The 26,441-nt window shown below is 35.5% G+C and overlaps 2 protein-coding genes across 2 annotated transcripts; both read left to right on the top strand.

The window, feature by feature from the left end:
- The first annotated feature begins 8,341 nt into the window (after positions 1-8,341).
- LOC143545195 (uncharacterized) lies at positions 8,342-9,417 on the top strand. Its single transcript, XM_077037120.1, has one exon. The coding sequence runs from the start codon at positions 8,377-8,379 to the stop codon at positions 9,355-9,357; it is 981 nt and encodes a 326-aa protein (XP_076893235.1). The 5' UTR covers positions 8,342-8,376; the 3' UTR covers positions 9,358-9,417.
- A 900-nt stretch (positions 9,418-10,317) lies between these two features.
- LOC143545196 (CRS2-associated factor 2, mitochondrial-like) lies at positions 10,318-12,979 on the top strand. Its single transcript, XM_077037121.1, has 5 exons — positions 10,318-10,831; positions 11,622-11,749; positions 12,275-12,500; positions 12,570-12,697; positions 12,800-12,979. Exons 1-5 carry the CDS (start codon positions 10,360-10,362, stop codon positions 12,872-12,874), a joined length of 1,029 nt encoding a protein of 342 aa, XP_076893236.1. The 5' UTR covers positions 10,318-10,359; the 3' UTR covers positions 12,875-12,979.
- The last annotated feature ends 13,462 nt before the right edge of the window (positions 12,980-26,441 follow it).

Raw genomic sequence — 26,441 nt, 5'->3', positions numbered from 1 at the left:
CTTGATTTCCACGTTGTTGGGTGCCTCGGAATTGAGCCTAACTTAAGGATGTTGACTTAAACTGTTATTCTGAGGAAGGTACGTGGACTAATTCAATTGTCCTATATTATGCGATTGTTTTGCAGATAAGAGCACGTGTTAAATATGTTTATAAGAACGTGGATTGCAACGGAATGCAACTTGAACTTCGTCAACAAACAACGTGGGCAGCAACGGCTTGTTGAAGAAATAGCCTAGGGTTTCCGGAATAATCGGAATAACAGTTGTAATCTTCTTATTATAAATATGAGCTGATAGTATTGTTAAGTCACACACAATTCACTTGTTTAGCTGCTAGTACTCATTGTATCACTTAGCTCACGTTTACTAATCAGCTCCAACCTTTGTAATCACCGATTTTGTTATTAATAATATCGACGGTGATAGTTTTCACCGTCCGGGGGTTTTTTGTGCCGGAGATCATAATAATCAAGCGTAATTTGACCAAAAGTTAAGTTCATAATCTTTGATCGAAGAGATTCGACTAAAGATTACGTTGTAAACTCTTGACCGAAACGAAGATTATCATAATCAAGGGTTTTTTCCCTCGTAATCATATCCTCGTGTTCAATCTTTTTACCATTAAGCACCTCGCCTCACTTACTAATTTGATCAAAAGTTAGTTTGTTAATTTTTGACCGAAACAATTTGGCGCCCACCGTGGGGCAAACGATGCTTTGATCATTATCAACTTTCAAACTATACTCTACTTTCAATATCCACAACATGTCTTCCCAACCAAAGATTGTTTCTTCTTCTGCCACAGCCTCAGATTCCTTCGGGAAACCTTCCATGCCTCCTCCTCATTCTGTTGCTGTTATTCCGAAGAAACCTGATAACATTCAGAAGAAAATTGCTATTCCAGTATTTTCGGGATCGAGACCATCCCCCTAGGATCCTGTTATGGTATCTAATAATGAACTTTTGTCTATTTATAAGCGGTTATAGGAACAGATGGATCGCTAAAACAAGACCAACCAAATGCTGGTGAAGGAACTGGAAGATATCAGAAAAGCCAAGAAACCGGCGGAAGAATTCACGCCATTAATCCCGAGATCTCTGGATTTCACTCCACCAGGATCCTCAGGATTGGTGCGTCCGGAGTCAACCACGGCGTACAACCCTGGATCCTCGCTTTTCCAGCACTCAGGGTCTACGAGATTGTACTAATCCGGATCCCAAGGATACTTGCATGCATCCTTTGCTGGGCCGTTTCAACATGCAGGATCCTCAGGATTGTCGCAGCAGGGAGGATCCTCATGTCCTTATCAACAGGCGTTATCCTCAGGATTGGCGCAGCAGGGAGGATCTTCAGGTCCTTATCATCAGGTGGTATCCTCAGGATTTCCGCAACAGGCAGGATTCTCAGGAGTACCTCCATCAGGGTTCTTCAACCCTCAGCAGCCATTTGCTCAGACTCAGCAATTTGCAGGGCCCTCCGAGATGCACCAGGGAGACTTCATCCCGATGCAGGCTAACACTTCGGCCACTCCATCTGTCACTCCAGGAAATACTATGTTTGGGAATGCCAGCTACAACACCCAAACCGTTCCTCAGAATATCAATCAGGGTAACACTTTCAATACAATTCCTTTTAATGCTAATCAAGGATTTTTGCAGGACGCAGGCATAAGTTCAAGTTTAGCCCGAGAATTACAGAAGCTTAAGAACATGATATCAAATGTTCCTGGCGTTACCCGTCCTATAGCTAAAGTTCCCACTGATAGCCACAGAATATCCCGATTTGTGCCATCAATTGGTGACGTACAAATCCCAAAACGGTTTCAAACCCCAAATATGAAACTGTACGATGGTTCAACGGATCCCGAGGAACACGTCGCACAGTATAGAGAGCGTATGGAGATCAACCCAATCCCTATGGAAATCAAGGAAACATGTCTTTGCAAAGGGTTTGGTTCCACCTTAACTGGAGCAGCCATGAAATGGCTACTGAGTATTCCTCATAATACTATCACTTCTTTTTCTCACTTAATTAAATTGTTCAATAGCCAGTTTTCTTGCAGTAGAACATTTGAAAAATGACAGGTGATCTTTACAGGGTTACCCAAAATCCTGGGAAATCCTTGAGAGATTTTATTACCAGGTTTAGCAAGGAGTCATTGGAAATTCCAATTCTAAACCCGGCTTCAGCAGTGGAAGCTCTTAAGTTGGGGTTGGAAAAAGGCTCCTCTTTCTATGAAGATCTTGTTATGACTCCATGCAGGTCATTAGATGAAGCGAGAAGCAGAGCTCTGAGGTTTATTAGGCTGGAGGATGATAAGAAAAATTATAAGATCGGTATCCCGAAGTATGACCAGACGAACAGGAAAGCCGAATCCCCAAGAAAATCATATCGGTCAAAACCTTATTACAAGCCTGATAATCCCAGAATCAATGCAGTCGATGATGAGGATAATGAAGAATATCCTAAAATTTCTGAATATATTGGTGGATTAATGTGTGCCATGCAGGATTTAGGTGAAAGCTACCAAGAGCTTCGGGAGGAAAAGTCTTTATGCTGGCAATGACACACTATTTCTCAAAGTGGATCGAGGCTGAATCTTTTGTTCAAGTCAGAGAGAAAGAAGTTATCTCATTCATCAAGCGCAACATCCTGACAAGATTTGGAATCCCAGCAGAGATAGTATGTGACAATGGCTCGCAGTTCATTGGCAAGAGGACCACCAACTTCTGTGCCAGTTGGGGAATCAAAATGATCACTTCAACACCTGTCCATCCTCAGGCTAACGGACAGGCCGAGTCAAGCAACAAAATCATTATCAATAACCTGAAGAAAAAGTTAGGGTCTAAGAAAGGAAAGTGGGTCGAGGAACTACCCTTTGTTCTTTGGGCAGACAGGACCACTTCAAAGAATGCTACTGGTCAGACTCCTTTCTCATTGGTGTTTGGAGCTGAAGCAGTTATCCCGACAGAAATGGTTATCCCTACAACTAGAGTCAGTCATCAAAATCCAGAAGATAACACTCAAAGTTTACTTGAAGATTTAGATGCAGTAGAAGAACTCAGGGATTTAGCAAAGATCAGAATGGCCTCTTATCAACAGAAGATTGCAAATTCCTACAACAAAAATATCAGGGTTCGTAGATTTCAAGAAGGGGATTTGGTTCTCCGAAAAGCCTTTCAGAATACTACAAATCCTGCAGATGGAAAGCTTGCACCAAAGTGGGAAGGTCCTTACTTGATAGATTCGGAAGTAGGAAAGGGGGCATACAAATTGTCCACTTGGATGGTGACTTACTACCAAGGGCTTGGAACGCTATCCACATCAAAAAATTTTTTATGTAAGATCTCTATCCCGAGGATAATTTAACAGTAATGTTAAACAAATAAGGTATGTATTCTAATTTATCTTTTTATTTTTTCAATATTATTATTCTTCTATCCTGGTACTGACTTAAGCATCAGAGGGATGTTAGCAAGGCTAACACCCACCCCTCACTTAGAGTTGACTGTTTTGTAGCTTGAAAATATGTGGTATCCCCACATGGAATGGAGTTAAAGTGGGCCATGTCGCCAATATCTTTGGGTCTTGTCGCCAGTTCATCTCTAAGGTTTAAGGGGTTTTCACCTCTTCTTAAGGGCCTTGTCGCCAGTCGGCCATTGTCGCCAGTTAAAGGTATTATTCAATACTTTCTAAGGTTTAAGGGGTTTTCACCTCTTCTTAAGATCGCCTGTAGCGCACGTTTATTCGGCCGTAGTTTGAGAGACGGGGCCAGCACATGAAATATAGTGACTTGTTACCTCGTTATCCTCAGCTATTGGTTTGAATCTCAAGTTTATGGTAGACGTACAATTTCCTAAGGTTTAAGGGGTCTTCACATCTTCTCACGGGCCATGTCGCCAGTTTATTCCTAAGGTTTAAGGGGTATTCACCTCTTCTCACGGGCCATGTCGCCAGTTTATTCCTAAGGTTTAAGGGGTATTCACCTCTTCTTAAGGGTCTTGTCGCCAGTTTGTTTAGGCCTTGTCGCTAGATTATTGAGGCCTTGTCGCCAGGATTTATGACAATATTTTCAGGATAATGCTGATATTACGATTCTATTGCTAAATCCCCAGGATTTGAAGGATATTCAAAACAATGATCTTATTGCAAGGATAAAACGGTCTAGACGATTTCCAGGTTAATTGATACACGGTTCTGGTATGAATTACTATTTGCAAGTATTTTATCTAAATTTTATGACTTGATATTGGTTTATTGGTAAAACTTAAACTATTATTTAAAGATTTTTCATAAAACTTAGGTTTTTTCTAAGAATGGATAAAGTGAAAGGATGCCAATATAAGTCATAAAAAGTTGTACTAATATTATGATGCAGGAAAAGATAGTCCGGGTTTCACTCAAAACGGAGCCCATCCACCCGAACTATCATAATTATTCTAAATGCAGAAAGTAAAAAACGGTTTGGGTTTCGTCCTGAAACCAGGATCCCTCCAACCAAACCATTATCCTGAGCCTCTACGTTATTCTTACATAACCAAAATAGAAATTGTTCAAAACAACCATTGAAAACACATAGAAACAAACTGAAAACTAGGTTCAAACTTTTCCACCTTCAGCATCGTCACCTTCCTTCTTCTCCAAATCCCTCGCCTCCCCAGCCTTAGTCTCCTTCATATCCTCACCAGCTCCAGCATCTTTGATCACCTCAGAAGTTCCAGCCGTCTCATCCTCTTCAAGCTTCTCCCCCCTTAGCATCTTGAGCTTCTTCTTCCAAGCCATAGAATTCCAGGAGTCCATCACATGACCTTTTGCTTGTGCTTCCTCTGACATCTTGATCATCGACTCCAGAATGCTGGCGACTGCACACTTCTTGGTCTCCTCTAAGAACTCGGTCTTCTCCAACTCAAATGAGGCTTTGAGATCCGAAATCTCTTTGTCCTTATTTTTGAGTAGCTGGTCCTTGGTGTTAACAGCTTGTAGAAGATCGGCGAGCTTGGTTTCGGCCTCTCTCTTGGACAATTCAGCATCTTGGGATATCTGACGGTAACTTTCGGTTTTCTGTTATTCCCAAATTAATATTAGTTTTTCTGCTGATTATTATTTTCAGGATAAGCAAAAAATACTTACTGTGTTAAGAAAGTTAGCAAGAGCTTGAAGCTTCTCCACAGCATCGGTAATGGTCATGTCAGCGAAAGGCTCGGTCTCAGCCAAAGTAGTGGCTTTCCTCTTCTTTTGTGCGGCGCTTTTTTGGCTAGTTGTTGGGACTCTCACCGACGGAGAAAGTGTCTTGGAGTGTTCTTGCTTCACCACAGTCCTATCCTCAATAAGATCATCCAAATCTACTAAGGTAAAAGACTTTGGCTTCGGCATCCCTATACAATGGTTTATCGAGTTATTTTCAAGATAACAAAATCCTTAGAAAACCTAATATCCCCAAAACACTTACCAGAATTCATGCTCTCAGCGGGTTTTGCAGCGATCACACTCGTTTCTCCTGTTTCTTCCTCTAACCAAAACTCCCTTTCCTCTGCTGGAATCTTGAACAACGCCTTGAGCCTTTTCTTCGTATCCTTCCTAAGCTTTATCAAATCCTCAAACACAACTGTCAAAAAACAAACCATGTTAAGATGAATCATTTGCAAAGAGAAGTTTTATCCTACAGATTTCCTACCCTTATGAACCCATTTAGTAGGCAAGTTCATCCCATCAGGAATAGAATCCCGATGAACGAAAAAGAAATGTTTTTTCAAATCAGGGTCGCTACCGGACACCTTGGGAACCATGTAAAGACGGCTGGACTTGGATTGAAGACAATAGCGAAAGGATCCGTGAGTCCGGAGGTTATAAGTTGCGGCAATCTCAGGCACACCTATGGATAGTCCACGGGTTTTGTTTAGACGGTCTACTGTTGCCAAGACCCTCCACACCATCGGCATGACTTGTGAATACGAGAATCCGGTCACATCAAAGAACTCTTGTATGAGCGGGGAAAACGGATATGAAAGGCCGATCGAAAAGGGATAATAAAAGAAACACACCCAGGTTTTGGAAGAAAGGTCGGCTATGGTTTTGGGGTCGTAAGGTCTAATAATGGCTTCGGAAGGCAGCAAACCTGAATCTTTCAAGAACCTGTTGTCAAGAACCTTGAAAAGACACTGGTCTTCGTCAGTCACCGGAATGAGAGCTTGGTCGATGAAATCATCTGAGGTTGTGAAACAGAAAATATTGGGCGCACGAGGGGTTCTTTTCCTCATTTTTTATGTGGATCGGAAGAAAAACTTCAAGAAATTAAGAAGACAAGAGAGGAGAACTAACCTGATTGTGAATCGGTAGAAGAGAATTATGGTGTAGAAGATTGGGAATGCTTTAATTATAACCTAGAGAAACAGTTGTAGAGTCTCCTCGATTCCCGCAACACGTTATTTCAAACTGCAGAGATAACATTAATTTTAAAATTCAAAATTTTTACAGCTGTCACGCGGTAAAAATTGGGGGCAATTGTTGGGTGCGGATTTTTATCCTCGGAATTGAGCCTAACTTAAGGATGTTGACTTAAGCTGTTATTCTGAGGAAGGTACGTTGACTAATTCAATTGTCCTATATTATCTGATTGTTTTGCAGATAAGAGCACGTGTTAAATATGTTTATAAGAACGTGGATTGCAACGGAATGCTACTTGAACCTCGTCAACAAACAACGTGGGCAGCAACGACTTGTTGAAGAAATAGTCTAGGGTTTCCGGAATAATCGGAATAACAGTTGTAATCTTCTTATTATAAATACGAGCTGATAGTATTGTTAAGTCACACACAATTCACTTGTTTAGCTGCTAATACTCATTGTATCACTTAGCTCACGTTTACTAATCAGCTCCAACCTTTGTAATCACCGATTTTGTTATTAATATATCGACGGTGATAGTTTTCACCGTCCGGGGGTTTTTTGTGCCGGAGATCATAATAATCAAGCGTAATTCGACCAAAAGTTAAGTTCATAATCTTTGATCGAAGAGATTCGACTAAAGATTACGTTATAAACTCTTGACCGAAACGAAGATTATCATAATCAAGGGTTTTTTCCTGCGTAATCATATCCTCGTGTTCAATCTTTTTACCATTAAGCACCTCGCCTCACGCACTAATTTGATCAAAAGTTAGTTTGTTAATTTTTGACCGAAACACACGTTTAGCGCGTTAATTTCATTTGCACGTTAACCTTCCCCTATATATATAATTACTCTACTTGTGTGTGTATATATATATATAAGGATTTGAATTTTGTCATATAACTAATCACAAGATATGATGACATGTTTATGAGTAAAAGTCATGCGTCATCTCTTTTCAGGCCTGTATCAATGAGGAAAAGTCAGATGCACAAGTAAAAGTAGACACACAACTAAAGTATCACGTATAATATGAGTGTTTTTTTCATGATGTACACACTCATAAAACTGTAATTTCCTTCTTCTATCCCGTTTAAATTATTTAAAAAAATTTAGTTGTGTAAAAAACCAACTAACCAAATATATTATTAAAACATACACCAAACAAAATACTTTCACCTTTAAACCACATAGATATCGTTTGTCTAAACTTAAAACCAAGCAAAATGTTTTAAACAAGAAAAATGGATAAAAATATGTTTAGGGTGCATACAGTGGCGGACTCAGGATTTTTTGTCAATGGGGTCCCAATTTTTTCGGTTTACAAAATTTTTCGGGTCGGTCGTTATTCGGGTCGGGTCGAGGCGAGGAACATAATAAAACACGGAACTATGGTGTCATTGGAAACGAGTAAGTAGAAATAATCTAAATTACAAACTAGATGAAACTTACACTTTTAATTCATACCCGAAAAACATGAACGTAATCTATATATATGGTCTTACATAATTGACCAAAACATGAAAAAATAACTCTAACACAAATAAATGATTAATTATAATATACATACACAAGGTAAATAATAAAAGAATATGCAAAATTCATGTTAACATTATATATGATGCATGGTGATAATGACTATATGAGAGAAACTAACAAAAAACACAAATACCTTAACTGAATAATTAAGACTATGATATTAAAAAAACAATAAAAAAGGAGTATGATGGGGCTTGAACCTACAACCTCTCACAAGTAAAACAAGGGACTTTCCACTGTACCAGTTCAATCTTAATAGTATGGGTTCCAAGTATTAATTTTTATGGGATCCTTACAAAATTTAATATACCGTCTCTAAGTAATTTTTAAAAAACATCGGTGTCCCGGGACCCCGATCGGACCTATGTGGGTCCGCCCCTGGGTGCATATGGCTTATTTAAGGTGTTTGTTTAAATGCCAGCAAATGTAATTGGTAAATGTGAATAAAATGCTGTCCAATTTTGGACCCGGAATTCGTTTACAATCCGGATCAAATCCCCTCTTCTTCTCCATATTCAAACCTCTGAAAACCAAAACCCTAACCCTAGCAATGGTAAGCCTCTATGATCCAGACAACCGAAGACCCACATGCCCATCTTGTTCCAAACCGACCCGAGTATGCTTCTGCAACCGATTCAAAACCCCAGTTCTCGAAAACTCCATAGCCGTCACACTTCTCCAACACCGTTTAGAGAAGAAACACCCTCTAAATACAGCCAAAATCGCAACTTTAGGCCTCAAGAACGTCAATCTTGCTTACGTTTCAGATGTTATTTCAGAAACCCACTTCGATTTACACTTTCTTGAACCAAATCACGATCTGGGTCATCAAGATTTGGTTGAAAATCATAAAAAGATTCAATCTTTACACCCTGCTGATATCAGTTTCAAGGTGGAAAAAAGGGGTGTCAAGAACCAAGATTTTGATAAGCTTTTGGGTGATCAAGAATCAATTAATGGTTTAAGAAACGGGTTTGTTGTGACAAAGATTCATAGAGGGGTTGATGGAAACAACATTCAAGAATTCAAATTGGTTGTTCCTCCAGGGTCAGTACTTTTGTTCCCAAGTGAGAGTTCGATAGGGGTCGAAGAGTTTAAAGATGTCGGTTTCGATGTCAAGAACTTGATTGTGTTGGATGGGACATGGGCTAAAGCAACTAGAATGTATAAGGAGAATCCGTGGTTGAGATTGTTGCCACATTTGAAATTGAGTATTGATAAGCTAAGTTTATTTGCTGAAGTGAGGCGACAACCGAAAGCTAGATGTTTGTCGTCTATTGAGAGCATTGTTTATGCACTTAAGGCAATTGGGGAAGATGATCATGAAGGTTTGGATTGTTTGTTGGATGTTTTTGAGTCTATGGTTGTAGATCAAAGGAGATGCATGAATGAAAGATTGCAGTTTGAAAGTGATATTAAATCCATTTAAACTTGAAATTGTAGTGTTGCATGTTTTTGTTTATCATTTAAAGAATTGTATTTTTGTAGCTTGATGGTTTGTATGTCAGTCAAAAATTCTTTACCTAGACATTGTGTATGATTATTTATTCTCTTAACATTAGAAAGTGATATCTAGAATGGTTATCAAACACTCATATCTCATTTAGCATAAACAGAATGATAAAATAGTCAGTCAGGGTTATAAATACCATTCACTTGGAAAAAAAGACTCCTTGTTCTTTTCATACAATGCTTGCTTTGTACCTTTTGTGTTTGGATCTGCGGTAAGCCTTAGCCTTTGCTCACCAATCATCATTACTCAAGTTTGAATTCTATTACGGGATTTTAGTTGTCCTAATTTTTTTGACGCTTTAAAGTATCGAACTCAAGACACCCCAGAAGAAAACCCTTAAGGGAAATACTTTGCATTACTGGTTGTATTTATTATATCAAAGTTGTAAAATACTTTCAAAACTGTCTTATCTAAATATGGACCCATATGACTATTTATCTATATATTGAAACGAGTTGATACTTGATAGAATATAATCAAGTTGTAAATAGAGTCTCACAAATCTATTTAGAATCATTTCAAAAAGTTGATACCCTGCTTTGTGTCGACTCAATTTATAGATGAGCAAATGGTATTAGGTATCCATATAAAAACCAGCATTTTGGTATCAATACCAAGTTTTTGAGAAAATCAGGATTGACATCGATGTTGTTGATATTTACCGAATACGATACCGTACTGAACATTTTCGGTACTGATACAAAATTTTTAAAAAACTCACGATCAGTAATTCCGACTACCGCTGTATAGTACCGAACTTATCGCTAACTTAATTCATCCCATTATTTTATAAAGATTTTAATGATGATTATAGTTTGTGGGTTTGAAGAGTGTTTTGATTGAGATTCTTAAACCCTAAACCCTTATCTTGATTCACCAAGGCATACATACATACCATCCTCTCACTCACACCTGCTAATGCTAAAGCTTATTTCACGGCGGCGCCACCACCTACCGCCGTTCAACTTCATTTCCCGCCAACTAACACACTCCCACTTCGAAGACGACCCACCTTTCTCCCCAATCCAAAAACCCCCTAAACCCCAAGATCAGACCAAAAAACCCAAACAAGATTCATCAACCAACAAACCCCAAATCAGTTACCCTTTAAAATCTGACTTACCCTTTGATTTCAGATACTCGTACTCCGAAACCAACCCCTCGGTTGACCCAATTGGATACCGAGAAACACCCAAGTTCTCTCCTTTCGGCCCGGGTCGACTTGATCGCAAATGGACCGGCACGGAGGCTCCGTTGCAGCAGGCGGTGGATTCGGCGGAAGTTGAAGACCAGAGGAATGGGATTCTTGGGGAACCGTTGTCGGAGGAGGAAGTATTAGAGCTCGTTGAACGGTATCGGCATAGTGATTGCTCTAGACAAATCAATTTGGGTAAAATCTTGTATCTTTAATGTTAAATTGGTGAAATTTTATTACTTGTTCTTGAAAAAATGCAATCTTTAATCAAGAACTGGCTTATGAAAGATGAATTGTTGTTGTTATTAAGAAAATTGATACCTTTTGGTGCATTACTTTGTTAGATCGCTCGTTGTGGGCATTAGTGGGTGGCGCCTCACCCTCCACATAAGCTGATTGCGCCCGTTAGCCCACAGCAAGCAAATGTGCCAACCATGTAGCCCCTTCATACGTTAATAAAATAACGCCCAAGAGGCCGAATTGAAGTGGGGTTCACCCCATAACAACCAATCAAACTTTTTCTTTTTGTTTTATTTAATTTTAGTTAGCCAACAAAGCATTAGTTAATGGATTAATTAGTGAATAGGTTTGAGCCTATGTGGTGCTGATGTGGCCTGGTTTTTAGTTAAACCACATCATGCAGTCTTATGGACTGAAACCATTGCAAGGTATGGTATTTGTCCCACATCGGTTGGATGAGCAACATATGCGGGGTTTATAATTTTATATAGACCAAATGGGCTCTCTCGCCCCTAGACTAGTCTTTTACACGGTATATTAGTATGTTTTACAACAATCAACACCATGTTGGGTTATCTTATGGTTGCATGACACCATTATTCTTCAAAGATTTTTTATTCTTGGCTCTTGAGTTATGTTAACGTTAGGATTTGTTTGTTGAAACTAGAGAAGGGAGCATGTGATTAAATCTTAGTTTTATATGTTTTATAATAATATGTGATTGATGAAGCATATTATGTGTTAGGAAAGGGTGGTGTTACTCACAACATGATTGATGATATCCATAACCATTGGAAAAAAGCCGAAGCTGTGAGGATCAAATGTTTAGGCGTCCCGACTCTTGACATGGACAACATGTGTTTCCATCTTGAGGTTCGAATTGATATTTCTTTTGCTTATAGATGACAATTTTGACCCTTTTAAATGGGTCGGGTCACACGGGTCAAAAGTTGTCCAAAGTGTATTGTTAATCCATACTACCTGCTAAATTGTGTTATTTAGAAAATTAGATTATTACTACATTATTATTGTGGTAACATATATGTTACTGTAATCTTAGATTTTATATGTTGAAGTGCTATTTTCAACCGTTTCACCTATATACAGGTTAACGTGGTTATTTTTTCTCTAACGGGTCAAATTGGTCGAAAGTCATCCAAAGCATATTGTTAATTTACTCAAACTACTAAATTGTGTTATTCAAAAAATTAGACTATTATTGTAATAGTATATTTTTCTTACCAATCATATCTAACACAAATTGTTTATAAAAATGGTCAGAAGGTGTTTCAGGTCAACCCGACCCGTTACTCAACCCGCCCGTTTTGCCACATATACTTTTAGCTGACCAGATCCTCTAGAAAAGCTCTTAGCTAACAGAATTATAGAAATTTGCAGGATAAATCTGGTGGGAAGATTATATACCGACAAATTAATATCCTGGTATTGTATCGGGGACGAAATTATAACCCTAAAAACAGGCCCGTTATTCCTTTAATGTTATGGAAGCCATATCCACCTATTTATCCTAAGCTTATTAAGAATGTTGCTGACGGGTTTACTTTTGAAGAAACCAAAGAAATGAGGAACCGGGGACTTAATTCCCCGCCCATAATTAAACTAAGTATGTAAACTTCATTGTTCTTTTGGTTGTTTCGGTTAACAAATGTTTTAAATACCCTTCGTTGCGCAGCAAGAAACGGAGTGTATGTTAACGTGGTAGAGAAAGTGAGAGAGGCCTTTGAAACCCAAGAAGTGTTGAGGATTGATTGTGCTCATGTGGGTATGAGTGACTGCAAAAGGATTGCTGTGAAGCTAAGGGTATGTGTTTTTCACTTTATACATGAATCTTGTGGTAAAAAGTTTTGATTTTTTATGTTTCTTGGAAGACAAGTTTGATGGTTTTCGTGTCGTGTTGCACAGGATTTGGTACCTTGTGTCCCTATATTGTATAAAGATGAACAGATCATCATTTGGAGGGGGAAGAAAACTGTGTAAAATGTTGTAAACTAAAAGCATTTGATCGAACAGTTGGGAGTGTTTCATGGACCTTAGTCACTCACTATAGGACCACCAAAAGTAGGGTGAAGATGGGTTGATTAGTTTGTTGTCAATGAAAATCAAAACTATGATGTTTTTGTTTATAGATTTTTATTTATACTTGATTAGTTTGGTTACAAATGATTCAGTTATCATGTTACCGGAAGTGTTTTAGGTTAAGTATAAAGCTTCCTATACCGGCTACTAACATCTCCATTAATCATTATTTTCAACAACTTCACTCGATTTTATCGGATACAAATTATTGTGATCTATTTTTCGTACCTTATAGATGTTAGCTTATTATTCATTTTATGTCTGCTATTCTTGATCTTCAAATCATCTTTTTTTACTATCAGTCTCTCTAAACACATAACCGGGGTGTCGTAACGTCATTTTTATGATAGTTATTGTAAGTTTCAGTCTCACTAGTCACCATATATTAGTATTCACTTGTTTTCATCTGGAATTTGATAGTGATTATTAGTTGAAATGAGTGTTTAATATTATTCACATGCAACCTAACATCATAGCCTGCTCACATGATATTTAATATCCTGTTTTTTCCTTTGCAAGAGACAAGTGTTGTGTGGTCCTTTGATGATTGGTCCGCAGTCCGTTTGCCCCATAATCTTGTAAAATTTTGTTACTTTACAAAAATTTCAACTATACCACTTCCTTTAAAAGTATTCTCAATTATTTGGGCATGATTCATCAAAAAAAAAAATAAAATAAAATAAAAAAATATGAGTCAGTTTATGTATAATTTGTATAAATTCAAGACTATAAAATAGTTGAAATATTTTAACCTTGTATATGGTACTTATCATACTTTTAATTTGTTATAAAAAATCCTTAAGCACTTTAATTTTATAAAACTTGTATTGTGATAGTTATTTTAACATATATCAATTGTCTTCAGTGATTTTACGTCGTGTATGTGACATTATCAAATTTATACTTAAAATATTTCGATCTTGTAGTTGACATTGTGAGATCTTGTAATTAGTTTTATCAATCCTGTAATTTTATATGATTGAAAAGGTTGTTTTATGATTATTAATATACATATATAATTTTATATATTTTTGTATGACATAGTCTTCGATAAGTTCAATGCAGAAGGGTGAATTACATAATTAGAAATTTGCACTAAACATATTCATGATTTCACTAATAAGAAATTTGCACTAAAATATCTTGATAAAAATTTACAATAAATATGGTATTTACAGTTTAATTACAATCAAGCCTTATGTAACATTGTATGATTTCAAGTATGATGAGTTAGTTTTTTGAAGTGTACTTTGTTTTCAAATCCATGTCTTGTCAACCCAAAACCTATCAAACCGACATTATTACCATCCCACGACTAAACACGCAACAAATACTTCAAGATCATCTGATAAGGCCTGTGGAGTAGGCTAGACTCAAGAAGAAGGTACATAGAGAGAGAAACACTTTTGAGGCAATTTTCTGAATATCTTTCATAAAGCAAAGTACAAAACTTAAATAAGCAAACAATTTGACTACTTCTACTCACGTCCCTTATTATGAGGGCCACATGCACCACTATCCCACTAATACAGTAACCAACAAGAAATAGGAAAATAACATGTGCTAAAAAGTAATTCAAATAAAAAATTTTGATGCGGAAGTTACGTTTACTCCAATAGCTTAGAAGGCTTCTTAGTTTCTCTCTTGGGCCTGCTGTTCAGCCCACCATTAATTTGGGTCGTATCATCATCACTTTACCACTTTTTAAAAACTAAAATTTCATTTAAAAAAGATAACAAGCAAGAAGCTAGAAATCGTAAAAAAAAACACCAAAACAAAAAAGTACATACCCAACCTACCCAAAAACTAGCGCTTGATCGGACCGGGCTAACGGGCTTCGGTTCAAATATGTATATGTACATTAGTACAATCTAAACCTCAAAAACAAAAATTAAAGGTATATATAATATGTGCAATAAGTAATAACTAAAACCTTAATTAACATATATACTAAGTACTAAACATATATCTAATATATAAAATAATTACTCCGGGATACTATTAAGCTCCGGCCTCCACGACCGTTGATTAAAGTCAAACACACCATCACCACCTTTGATCAACTGAATAAACACCTGTTCTAATGTCATCCCCTGCATCTCCTTCATACACAACAACTCCTGCAACTGTTTCTTTGTAATCTTGATCTTCACTTCCGTTGCCGGCTTAGAAGAAGCAGAAGTAAACCGGTCACCGGAGCTTTCATAATCTCCGGCCACCTTTGTTTTATTTCTTTCACGGCTGGGTTGGCCGGAAAGAAAGGCTGTTTCCGGTGATGACTCCGGTGAGCCCCAGTAATCGCCGCCCCAATGGCTGTCGGAATCCTTTTGTACACAGTTTCCCATTTGTTAATTTGAAGAAAGAAAAGAAATAATAATCAGAGAGTATTTGGGAGGTTGGGTTTGAAATAATATTATATAGAAGGTGTGATGGGTATATATAGATATAAAAAGGTTTGTGTATGTATGTATGTATGTATAGGTTAATGTTAATAAGGTGTGGTTAGGGTGATATGGATTTGCATGCCACGTAGGATGAGGAAAGGGTGTCCTACCTGGCAAGTGGCAGTGACAGGTGTTAGGGAAGAATTGGTTTGACCTTATCCATAACCCACCAACTCATCATTACCATATATATGACTGACACATCAAATAGGTGGTGATGGTCTCTTTGAGGCTTGAGCCAAAAGTGAATTAAGTTACAATAACCCCTAAAATAAAGTTAAGTCTTCATTTGATGATTGATATTTTGGTTGAGTTTTTCTATTCTTTTTTTTCCCTCCAGTATATTATTGTTATTGTTATGTATTCCCTAGTTTTAGGTTTTTGTTGATGAATGTGTCGGTGCCACGTGTCAATGTCGATGACAACGGTGGTGGAGTAATGATGGTAGAGCTGAAGATATCGGAGGTGAACCGAATTAATTTACACGAAGTTAATTTTTATCTGAATTATCATGTTCTTTAATAACATGTCTTGATTGTTACATATAATTGTTATGTAATTTTTAGTTTTAAGCATATCACCGATGTGTTTTAGACACTTCAATTATGAATGTAAAATGAGTGTCACAGTTAGGCGTGATTTAGCTAGAAATCTGTCACACCTCAGCTTACGGCGAAAGATGCTAAGACGCAACTGAGTACACATTAACTCACATGACACTATGTATCAGCATAAGTCTTCATTTGAGTAGCCAAAACTAAAATTGTGAAATGAATAAACATATGATAAGGGTTGGTATGCTCTTCAAAAGACGAGTCCTAAAAGATGTGCTTATGAATATCTTGAGATATATCTCACTGCATACACATACGGTAACTTCATAGTAAATTATTAGACAAATTTATACCAGAGTAACTAAACTAAAGTAGTTTTTAATCAATACAAATACTAATAACAATATTAGTTTGTACAAAGAAAATCAAATATTTCATATTGACAACCCAAATGTACTTTGGCTCTCACCCTTTTGGAAATATTTTTAAATGAAATCTTGCTTTACTTTAAGCAAACAAATGCATGGGAATGGGATATTTCTTATTTAAAAAAAGGATTTTTGAATCCATTATTTGCTATCGAATCCACACTTTTACAAAAGCAATGATTGAGGTGCAATGAGATAATGGCTTGATTACTTATACGCAAAATACACATGGAAACTTGGATGGTGGGGTCCTACACTAAGTATGTTTTGATTAACCTCTAAAAAAATCTATGATCTCGTATAGAATGTCGTGAGTTCAAATCCAATACAAAGTAAGATGGAATGTTAAACAGAAACCAAATAGTTTGAATAGAAAGGATAGTTTATCTTTAATTAGAAGACCATTTCAAAATTAACATTTTTTTTATATTATACATGTTAATTATGACAGTTTTCCTAACTCACAAGTAATAAAATACTAAAAAAGGTATTATAATTAATTATTATAAATTCAAGTCAAAATAATCATGTTTAGAATCACAAAGACCGGCCTAACGGTAGAACCGGTTCTTTTTTTTTTTCAAGTGTGAAAGGAGGATAAGAATCGGATCTTACAAGTGTGAACACAAATTTGGTAATTTGATCCCTTTCTTTAGGATGTCTAGTGCACCTCCAACGTGCGAAGGTGGTTGGTATGTAATTAACAAAACCAAACATGTTCTTTTACAATATTATATTTAAATTAATATATGTATCTTAAAATAATCATTTTAGTTCGAGTTTATTAAGATTAATCTCTTTTTCATACAAGTCATCTAATGAAAAACTCAACGAGGAAAGTAAAAACTAAATTAACTTACCTCATTACTTGGTATTTTCTTTTTGCAACGAGTTAATGACGGAATAAGATATTACAAAAAAAAATGAAATAAAAATAAAAGATTGTAGATAGTTGTTTTGTAAGTATATTTTATTAAAAATACCATAAGATGTAAAAGGAATATATAATGTTAGGATCATTTTGAATCATTGAATACGTGCTCCGAAATACGTGAGTGCTTAAAAGTAATAATATATATGTTTTGATATTATCAAAATAAATATGAAAATGTGAAGTATATATGATTATTGCCTTTCAAAATATATATATAGAGAGAGAAAGAGAGAGAGAGAAAGGTTATTGTACGTAAAGGGTGTTTTTATGAAACTTACTATTTATAAATTATGATCACGTTGTGTATATTTATCCATTTTACTTTTATAACATACCAAAATAAAATTAATAAAAGATATCGACACATTACTTAATATGACTAGAGTCACTACAAGAAAATACACCTGTAGAGACCAAGTGCTTTTGGCCTGTACGGACGACATGTTGTCTCTATAGGTCTCAAAAGGCTATATTGACGACATATTGTTTCCACAAGTTTTGTCACTGGAGGCTCGTACCGACAGGTCCTTAGGTCGTCTCTATAGGTGTCGTCTCCAAAGATAAACTTTTAGTGACGATATGTCCTCCCAATAAGCATATAATAAAAAAAATATTTTCAGTCTATAAGAACGACATGTCGTCCAAATAGATTTGAAATAAATAAAAAAATAAAAATTCTGGTAATCTTGTAGGAAGGATATGTAGTCCCTATAAGTTTTATATGAAAAAAATATTTTAACCTATAGAGACAACATGGCACGGCATGTCGTCTCTATAGGTCTTTCTTTTTAAAAAAAATAAAAATATATTTTATTTTAAAAAAAATAAAAATATAGGTGTTAAAAAATTAAAAAAAATATATTTTTTTCCGGTTTTTAAACCAGAAAATCTCAATAAATCAAACAAATTTAAACCTGTTAAAACACTACAAACCCAAATATAATAAATCACTTCAACCAAATAACATGTTATAATGGAAATAATATAATTTTCAGGTCAATAAAACTATATTAGATACACAATCAATATACAATATCATTTGTGGTTTATCTACAATGAGAAATAGAAATTGTGAAAACTATATAATGATATAGATTTATCACCCTTAAATAGCCCATTAGGCGTCTTGTATAATGCAACAAGAGTGCTGAAAGTTCAACTTCCATCTTCTGTCATTTCGTGCGCAATAACTTCCGCTTGCAGAAAATGAGTTTCTCTTGTTGGCAAGTGGGAATAGCATTTGAAGTTCAGCATACATCTGTTCAAAACAAACAAAATTCTATAATTCAACCAATATTGGGCAAAACTAACCTCTGTCTAAAAAGCTTCTTTGCAAAACTAACCTCTGCCTAAAATGCTTATTTGGTTTAGTTTTCAGAGTTGTAAATGCATGGCCTGTAAATGTAGCATTGTTATAAATTCCAACTTCAAATAAGAATAATAATCAAATGAAAAGCTAAAATGTAGCTGTGTTCATACCTGAACAAATAAGAATGAAACAACTATAGGCAAAATGTATTTTGGGTCAACCCAAGTCTTATGCTAGAGAACTCTTTGCAATTTTGAACCTGCCCGAATTAAAAAACATAAAAGCAAATAAATGTTATAAAAGGGAAATTGAAAATCCACAAAAAAACATATCCTAACTAATAAGTTACAGTCAAACCTCAAATAGTATATTCTTCAAAAAAAAATAGTAAAAATTAAAACAATCACCTGAAATGTGTGATATAGCCTGATAGTAATGTGGAAAGTGTATCTCCGAGAAAGTTGTTCAATTTGATGATCATCGTCACGCTTACTATGGCACCTGTAGGACATAGATAAGTGAAGTATCAATAAAGTAACTAAAAAACATTGGCAATGAGTGTATTCAAAATGAGAATGGTAAGATTTATATATACCACTCTAGAGGTCCTTTTAGGATAATATTGTCTCCAAAACAAGTTATATGCACCATTATACAACACATCAATGTTATTATCAAACCTTTAGCCTACAAACTAGCACTATCAATAATTTTATTCATATCACTAATAAGGTATTTGCATAACATTACAAATAATATGACACAAATTGAGCCACTTGCTACTTGATGTGTCAAACTGACTTGTGTTTCAACCAAAAGTGAAACCGAAACAATTAGAACATACAACTCTTAGGAGTAACAAATAGAAAATCACTTAATTCGGTTTCATCAAATGGTTGTATCATATATGGTATTTGACCCCATCAAAGCTGAAAAAGAAAACTAACACTGCCATCGCCAACACCTGACAAAATAAAAGTAATTTGGTCAAAACAAACCCGAAAACTGCAAAACTCTATAAAAATATTGAAAGAATTTAGGGCTCAACCCCTTGCAAACCCAGTAAACCCCCATGGAATAATCAATCGCACAAAATTAGGGTTCAATAAGGTAAAAAAACTTAGGGTCTTCGAGATGTTGTAGAATAATCATACCTCGTGTACAAACTTCGAACATGGATGAGGGGAAAGATGGGCAGTTGGAGGTGAACGAAGAAACGCAGCTTAGCTAAGCAATTGCTGAGTTGAACGATTCACCCACGGAAGATACTAATTTCGAGCTCCGCAAGACAGAGGCGGTGGTGGATGACGGCGACAAGAGGTGAGGAATGGTGGTGAAGATGTGGGGGAAATGGGTTGAAAATGTGGGAGGGAAAAGAGATAAGGATGGATTTTTGGCGCTGATTTGGGTAAAACAAAAGAGGGAAATTCTGTAAATTTGATTTTTGGCCGGTCAACTCTATAGAGACAACATACTTGTCTCTACAGGATAATTCATTTATTTCTTAAAACAATCCAACAAAAAGATAATTGTATTTTGAATTAAATCAGATAAGATTTTGTTCATGTTCAACCGTTAAGTTTATTCGGACAAATGGGCAGTTCATGAACACTTTATCGAACAAAATTTTGTGTTCTTGTTTATTCGTTAAGTAACTATTCATGTCAATTCATTATTTTTATAGACACATTCTAATAGACTCTAACAGACACAAACAAACATAACTATACACAAACGATGTAACCGGACCCATACACATACAAATCATCTACATGAACCTTATGCGAACTCTAACATAAATTTCATTGGTTTGTAAATCTTCATCATTTTCTATTCCATCATGACAACCAGTAACTTGAGACAAAGCTACCTCCTTGTTCACTTTATCCAACACGGTTTCCAAATCACAGTAGATGATTCTAAGGTTGCCTTCAATTAATTCGACTGTGGCACTACTTCGCGACTAATCCACTAACAGGAGCCTACTTGAAACCATTCATCTAAAAAGTTCAGTTTTGATTCGATGACGGCTGCATATTTCCGTTGAACCTCATCCATATTCACCTCCACATCCTAGATTCTATTTCTCTAACAACAAACATGTTTATTTGCTCGTTAGGTTGCTGATAGTCTTTCGCCATATGCCCTTTTCGTCAACAAATATTGCACCTATATGGAAGTCGCTTCGGTTGGTATCTTGATTATTTTCTTTGATCTATTTGTCCAATGAATCTTCTTTAGAGTTGTTATCTCGGCCCTTTATGTTTCGTTATTTCTTATCGGGCCGGCCACGTTTCTTGTTCCCCTAGTACGTACCCCTGCCTTTCTCACCATTACAGTTCTGATTGTAATGGAACAGATCATTCTTCTTATACCTGATAGACAAGGTTTCGATCTCGGTTTTAATCGACACCCGACTAACTATTTTGTTGTAACATTCTGAAATTTTCACTCTACTTTTGCCAACTTTCAAAAGTTGAAGGACCAAAGATGTTTCCAAAATAATTATAAACCAACACGGCAACACCCAGATACGTACGACAAGAAAAGTATGAAAAACGAGAAAATAACAGTTGTCCGTTTGCATCACAACAGATAAAACACGAGACCATCATGATATGCGGTGGGTATGAAAATATCTAAAAAATGGGCGGTGTAGCGCTACGCGATGAACCTACCCAAATGGGCAGTGTCACGCCTTTTGTCTCGTAAGGATATTTCGAACTATGTAATTCTAGGTTGGGTCTCCCGCCCTTGGATAACTGTCACAAAGTTGCAATACTCTAGCCTTAAAAGTGGATGAGTATCAGCTTCATACGAGCATCACTAACTTGAGACTATGGATCGAGTTATCCAATCTTGTGCCATAGATTCTTGACTTTGTGAAAGTATTTGAAATCAGGAGATCTCATTGGAAAAACCGTCATCAACTCACCTTCTACTAGTTCTAGTTGAGCATCATTCTTTTTCGTGAATAAGGTATCTAGATTCTAGTGTATCCCATACTTACTTTGGATATTCGAGTTCTTGAGTGTGGTCAATGGATTTAGATTACTCGTATGATTCAATCGAACACACACATAACACATAGCCATGAAAGACGAACACTTAACGCGTTCAGATTGTTGGTTTAATTCAATTGAACATCTTTATTTATGTCTAATGTTATGTGTTTTTTTTGTTTTATCATGTAGCTTTTATTTTAAGTTCATGTAATTTGCATTTGTTTTAATTAATTTTTATGTATTACTCATAAATAAATATACATATTTAAATACACATACATACATGCATACATACATACACATACCCACATAAATATAGTGTTTTTTAACAAATAATATTAAGGGTTATTATGTTAATTAAAGAAGTAATTATATTAACCAATCAAGGATAATAAAAACCAAATAAATTTAAACAATATTTTTTAATAAATTCACAAAAGATTAATTTGGTCTATAAAGACAACATGTTGTCTCTATAGAATAGATTATTTTTTAATATTGTTTTTTCGAAATGGTGGGAAATTCTACCGCTCAATGAATACAAATTCTTTTCACTTAAACTTTATAGGAACAACTTGTTGTCTCTACAAGTTATAATATTTTGATTTTTTTTTATTTTCATATATTTTGATCATTATGAAAAGAAAATCAAAAAATATATATGAATATAAAATGTTGTAGAGACAACATATTGTCTCCACAAGTTATAGTTTTTTTTAATATTTTTTTTCATCAAATTTGAATTAAGGAAAATTAAAAAGAAATTACTTTTTACCCTATAGAGACCACATGCCCTTTCTATAGAGTTTCCAAACTTAAAAACAGAAAAACCCTGTAGAGATAACATGTTGTTCCTATAGGATGAACTATAGAAACAACTTGTGTAGTCCCTATAGGTTTCGTCCCTACATGGTATTTTTCTTGTAGTGAGTGTTGGGTTTGTTTTATGAGCTTAGTCACGGCTCGTTTATATGACTAGTGTTGATCATATGCTTAATTATCTCAATTATAATTCTAAATGAACAAAATAAATAAAGTTGCTATAACATATACAAAACAATTATAATATAAAGATCAAACATTCTTTTCAAACTCGTTACATACACTTATTAATATTGTCAAATGTAGCCTGCGTGTTCTTTTAATGCAAGTTAACGGATTAAATATTTAAGTAGAATAGTAGATATAAACCCGTTTTTATTTGTATCTAGCTACTTTATTGTATTTAGAATTACCGGACCTAACCCAAATACACACATCCACCCACCTCCCTTCCATAAAAGTAGGACTGCTAAATCCACTTTATCAACAGATAGGGCGGAATAGTATATGATTAGGAAGTAGGAACCATGATATATTATAAAAAACAAATAGAAAATAAGAACTAGCAAGCAGTTGGAACTATGGAATACTGGAGTATAAAACAACGATTAAACACAAATTACAGTGATAGATAAAACTTGCACCAAAAGTCCAATCTAAGAATTGCAACTTCGCTCTATTCTCTAGTGGAAAAGCCATCCCCTATCTTATGTCAAATAATATTTAAAACTAATTACCACACATAAAAGTAGAGGTATGTGCACATACATCATCAACTTATAATCATCATAGATTGAATTAAATGTGAAGGATATATCGTCACTTAAGAGTAAATGTGAGGGTTAGTCAATAGATGGGACGTTTGGGACGGGTACCGGGTGGCGATGAATCCAATCTTATACCCGCTTTCCATATCGGACCTAAAATCCATGAGATGTGGCAATATTTACGAGTTTATTGAAAAAAAATCATATTTAAATTCCCAAATACATTTCTTACTATTTTAGTTTTATATAGTTTTGTCATACATTATTCTATTACCAATAACAAAAGAATACAAAGAAAAAAATGTTTACATGGTCCAGGTAAACATGTACGGATGTTTCAGATAATTAGGCTGAGTATTACCTAACACCATATATGTTCAAAGCCCGTGAAAGTTTTTAGAACTAAACTCAAATAAGATCCTATCACAAAAATATTCGTTGAATTCTGGTAAGCTAACTGTTTAGTTTTAAAATATTTGGGAGTTGATTAATAAAGTATAGTGAATTAGTGGTTATTAGTTTCGTTGTCATTTCATCATTGTCTTCATTACTTATTTGTTAAACCATTCCACCTTGAAATAACATTACCACCTATCATCCATACTCACGTTATTTTATCCAATTCAAAATTTTGATTTATTTCTCTTATGAGATTTAACTAAACTTGCTATTTTTATTCAATAAAAATAGTTATGCAATATTTCTTTAAATTCTAGACATTAGAAAAGTCACATGTGTAAACCGCCGGTCTAATGTGTAATGATCAGTTTAATACTTTAATATGTGTCATGAGCAAATTTTATAATTTACAAATTAACTTGGAAAGATGTTAAAGCATGGATTGTGATTACCTTTTGTATTTCTAGTGGAATAACGATAATGACATAGTGTGTGTTATGAATGTGTACTAATATTGGCAGTTGGCACCACACTCACCGAGTCACCTGTCACTTCCTTGAAAAGTCATATAGATGAAACCATTAAACATAGATCATATCAGTGATTGAAAGATGGTTCTTATCGAGATAATAATGGGCACAATAAGTCAATAACCACCAAGACGGGTTTACAATAAGTAGTAAAGTCAGATTGAACTATTTCAAACTATGTAATGCTCTTGTCATTTCTCAAATTCTTAAAAGAGTTTCACATGCACAATGGTGGTGGATACAATCTCTCAAGATGTCACACAGTGTCAAGAAATGGTTTTGAAAATGGGGTCGCAAGTTGTTCCCGCCCATTTAACACAGGGACACAAACAATATTTTTCTGTTGATTAAAATGGCTTGAATCGACCGACGTACAAAACCATTGATAACTGAATTTATCGGGCCACGGTTCTCGATAACCAAAATAAAAGGGATGTTCTTAACCAAACCAACTCATGCTCACTCTAAAAAAGGATAGACAAGAAATGAGATGTGAGAATGTCATGAGCCAAATAATCAAATTATAGGTCCACTAAGAACGTGTTGGGTTTTCGGAATCCTAGTCACTCGTGTTTCTCTTATTGTGGTGCCATGAGTCCATGATTAGGTCACACGAATATGGAGTCAGGAATACCCCTAATGAGTTCAGGACATGGTGAAAGCTAGCGAATTTCAATTATATTCGAGATAAGGTTCTTAGTTGTTAAAAAATGGGTGACGCGTACAATGTTCATCAAAAATCAAAACATACTCAGGAGAGTCACTTGACTTGTGTAAACTAAACTAAAACAACTAGAGGTTTAAAGCAGTGATTTTCAAAATATCTTTTTGATAGTAACTCGTTTCCTATAAAGAAATAGTGGGTGCCACTTCTAATAAGTGTACCTATTTGTTTCAACCTTTTCATGTGACTGATTATTATTTTTCAAACTCTTTTAGAGATTTTAGAACGAAAAAGAAACAAGTTTGAAGATATAAGCCCCACTACACTTTCCAATCAAATTTGTCGCCCAATTTCACTGCATCATGCACATGAATAGTTGACTTCGTATTATCGCTCAGTAAAGATTTTATCGATCAGAAATATTTGATGTGCCGATGAAATTCATAGTTTCCGGTAAGGGTGTTCTTCGGGTTTTGGATTTTTCGGGTCGGGTTCTTCGGGTTTCAAAGTTTTATATCTTTACCTGAAACCCAACCCGGATCTCTAATAAAAAGTTGATTCGGGTTTCAAGTTTTATAAAAGTTGGCAGTTCAATAAAAAAGGAAAAGAAAAGCGTTGGTTGTCTTTTTTATTGAGCTGCCAACTTTTATAAAACAACAAAAGAAGACTAGCAAGTAACTAGCCTCCATGGTACAAACGGCGGTACAATCCAACTACTATAATTAACACCAAGGAACACAAAAAAAATCAAAACAAAAAACTACACCACTCATTTCATTCTAAACCCGCCGTTTTCCACCTATTCTTTATCCATACGAATGAAAAACGTTTAATGTCTTCTTTTAACCTATTTATTAATACTATTGTCTTATTGAACAATGCATAATTTCTCGTCTTCAACAAACACCAACATGCCGTAAGTATAATAGAGTGAATTGCCTTCTTCCTTCCATCTTGAGCCCTTGCATTGAAATGTTGAGTGGATTAACCGTGAAGGCATAAACCGAGGATATACCACACCAACACTTATGAATAATATAATAACTTTAGTAAATTTATATATTTGTTGTATCAATAACTGTAAGTTTATTATACTCTTAGCATCGTGTTTCCAAAACCAAGTAACGGTATTTGTAATGGTTGAGTGATGGGTCTTAAGTCTTGGAACAGATATTATGATTTTAAATATTTCACGTTGCAAGTAGCCCAAGTTTGCCTTTAGCCAATTAGCACGTTGAATGAGGCTCTGTCACTACTGTCAGTCAACATAGATTTTAATGCCTTAATTATATGTTTTAAAGCCCAAAGAAAGGACCGTACGGCCCACATGCTTTTATTGCCGTTCGACGTTTGTTATTTAATTAAACTCAACAGAAATGTTTTTTTAAAAGTGTTTGGAAGTTGAAACTACCCTCGATACCTGAGTGGGTTCAAATCCTACAAAGTACATGTATGGTGATTTTATAAGTAGGTGTAAAGTAGAGATTATGTACGTTCACCGGTCATATAAATAATAACGAAAACAACAATGGTTTGAAGAATCTTTCATATGACGATGGTTTCTGACATGTTTTTATGCCTTGAACTCAATATACACCCTTTCATACGAGTC

The sequence above is a fragment of the Bidens hawaiensis genome, unplaced genomic scaffold (assembly GCF_021521415.1).
Source record: "Bidens hawaiensis isolate Kalapana, Puna unplaced genomic scaffold, B.hawaiensis_p1.1 tig00013870_1, whole genome shotgun sequence".
Lineage (NCBI taxonomy): Eukaryota > Viridiplantae > Streptophyta > Magnoliopsida > Asterales > Asteraceae > Bidens > Bidens hawaiensis.
Note: the sequence above shows the minus strand (reverse complement) of the source record. Positions and strands in the feature narration are given on the sequence as shown.

Bases quoted from the DNA above. Each gene is read 5' to 3' on its own strand.
- LOC143545195 (XM_077037120.1), top strand. From the start codon at position 8,377: ATGCTGTCCAATTTTGGACCCGGAATTCGTTTACAATCCGGATCAAAT.
- LOC143545196 (XM_077037121.1), top strand. From the start codon at position 10,360: ATGCTAAAGCTTATTTCACGGCGGCGCCACCACCTACCGCCGTTCAAC. The intron at 12,501-12,569 runs GTATGTAAACTT...TTCGTTGCGCAG, and splicing joins CCCGCCCATAATTAAACTAA to CAAGAAACGGAGTGTATGTT. The intron at 12,698-12,799 runs GTATGTGTTTTT...CGTGTTGCACAG, and splicing joins GGATTGCTGTGAAGCTAAGG to GATTTGGTACCTTGTGTCCC.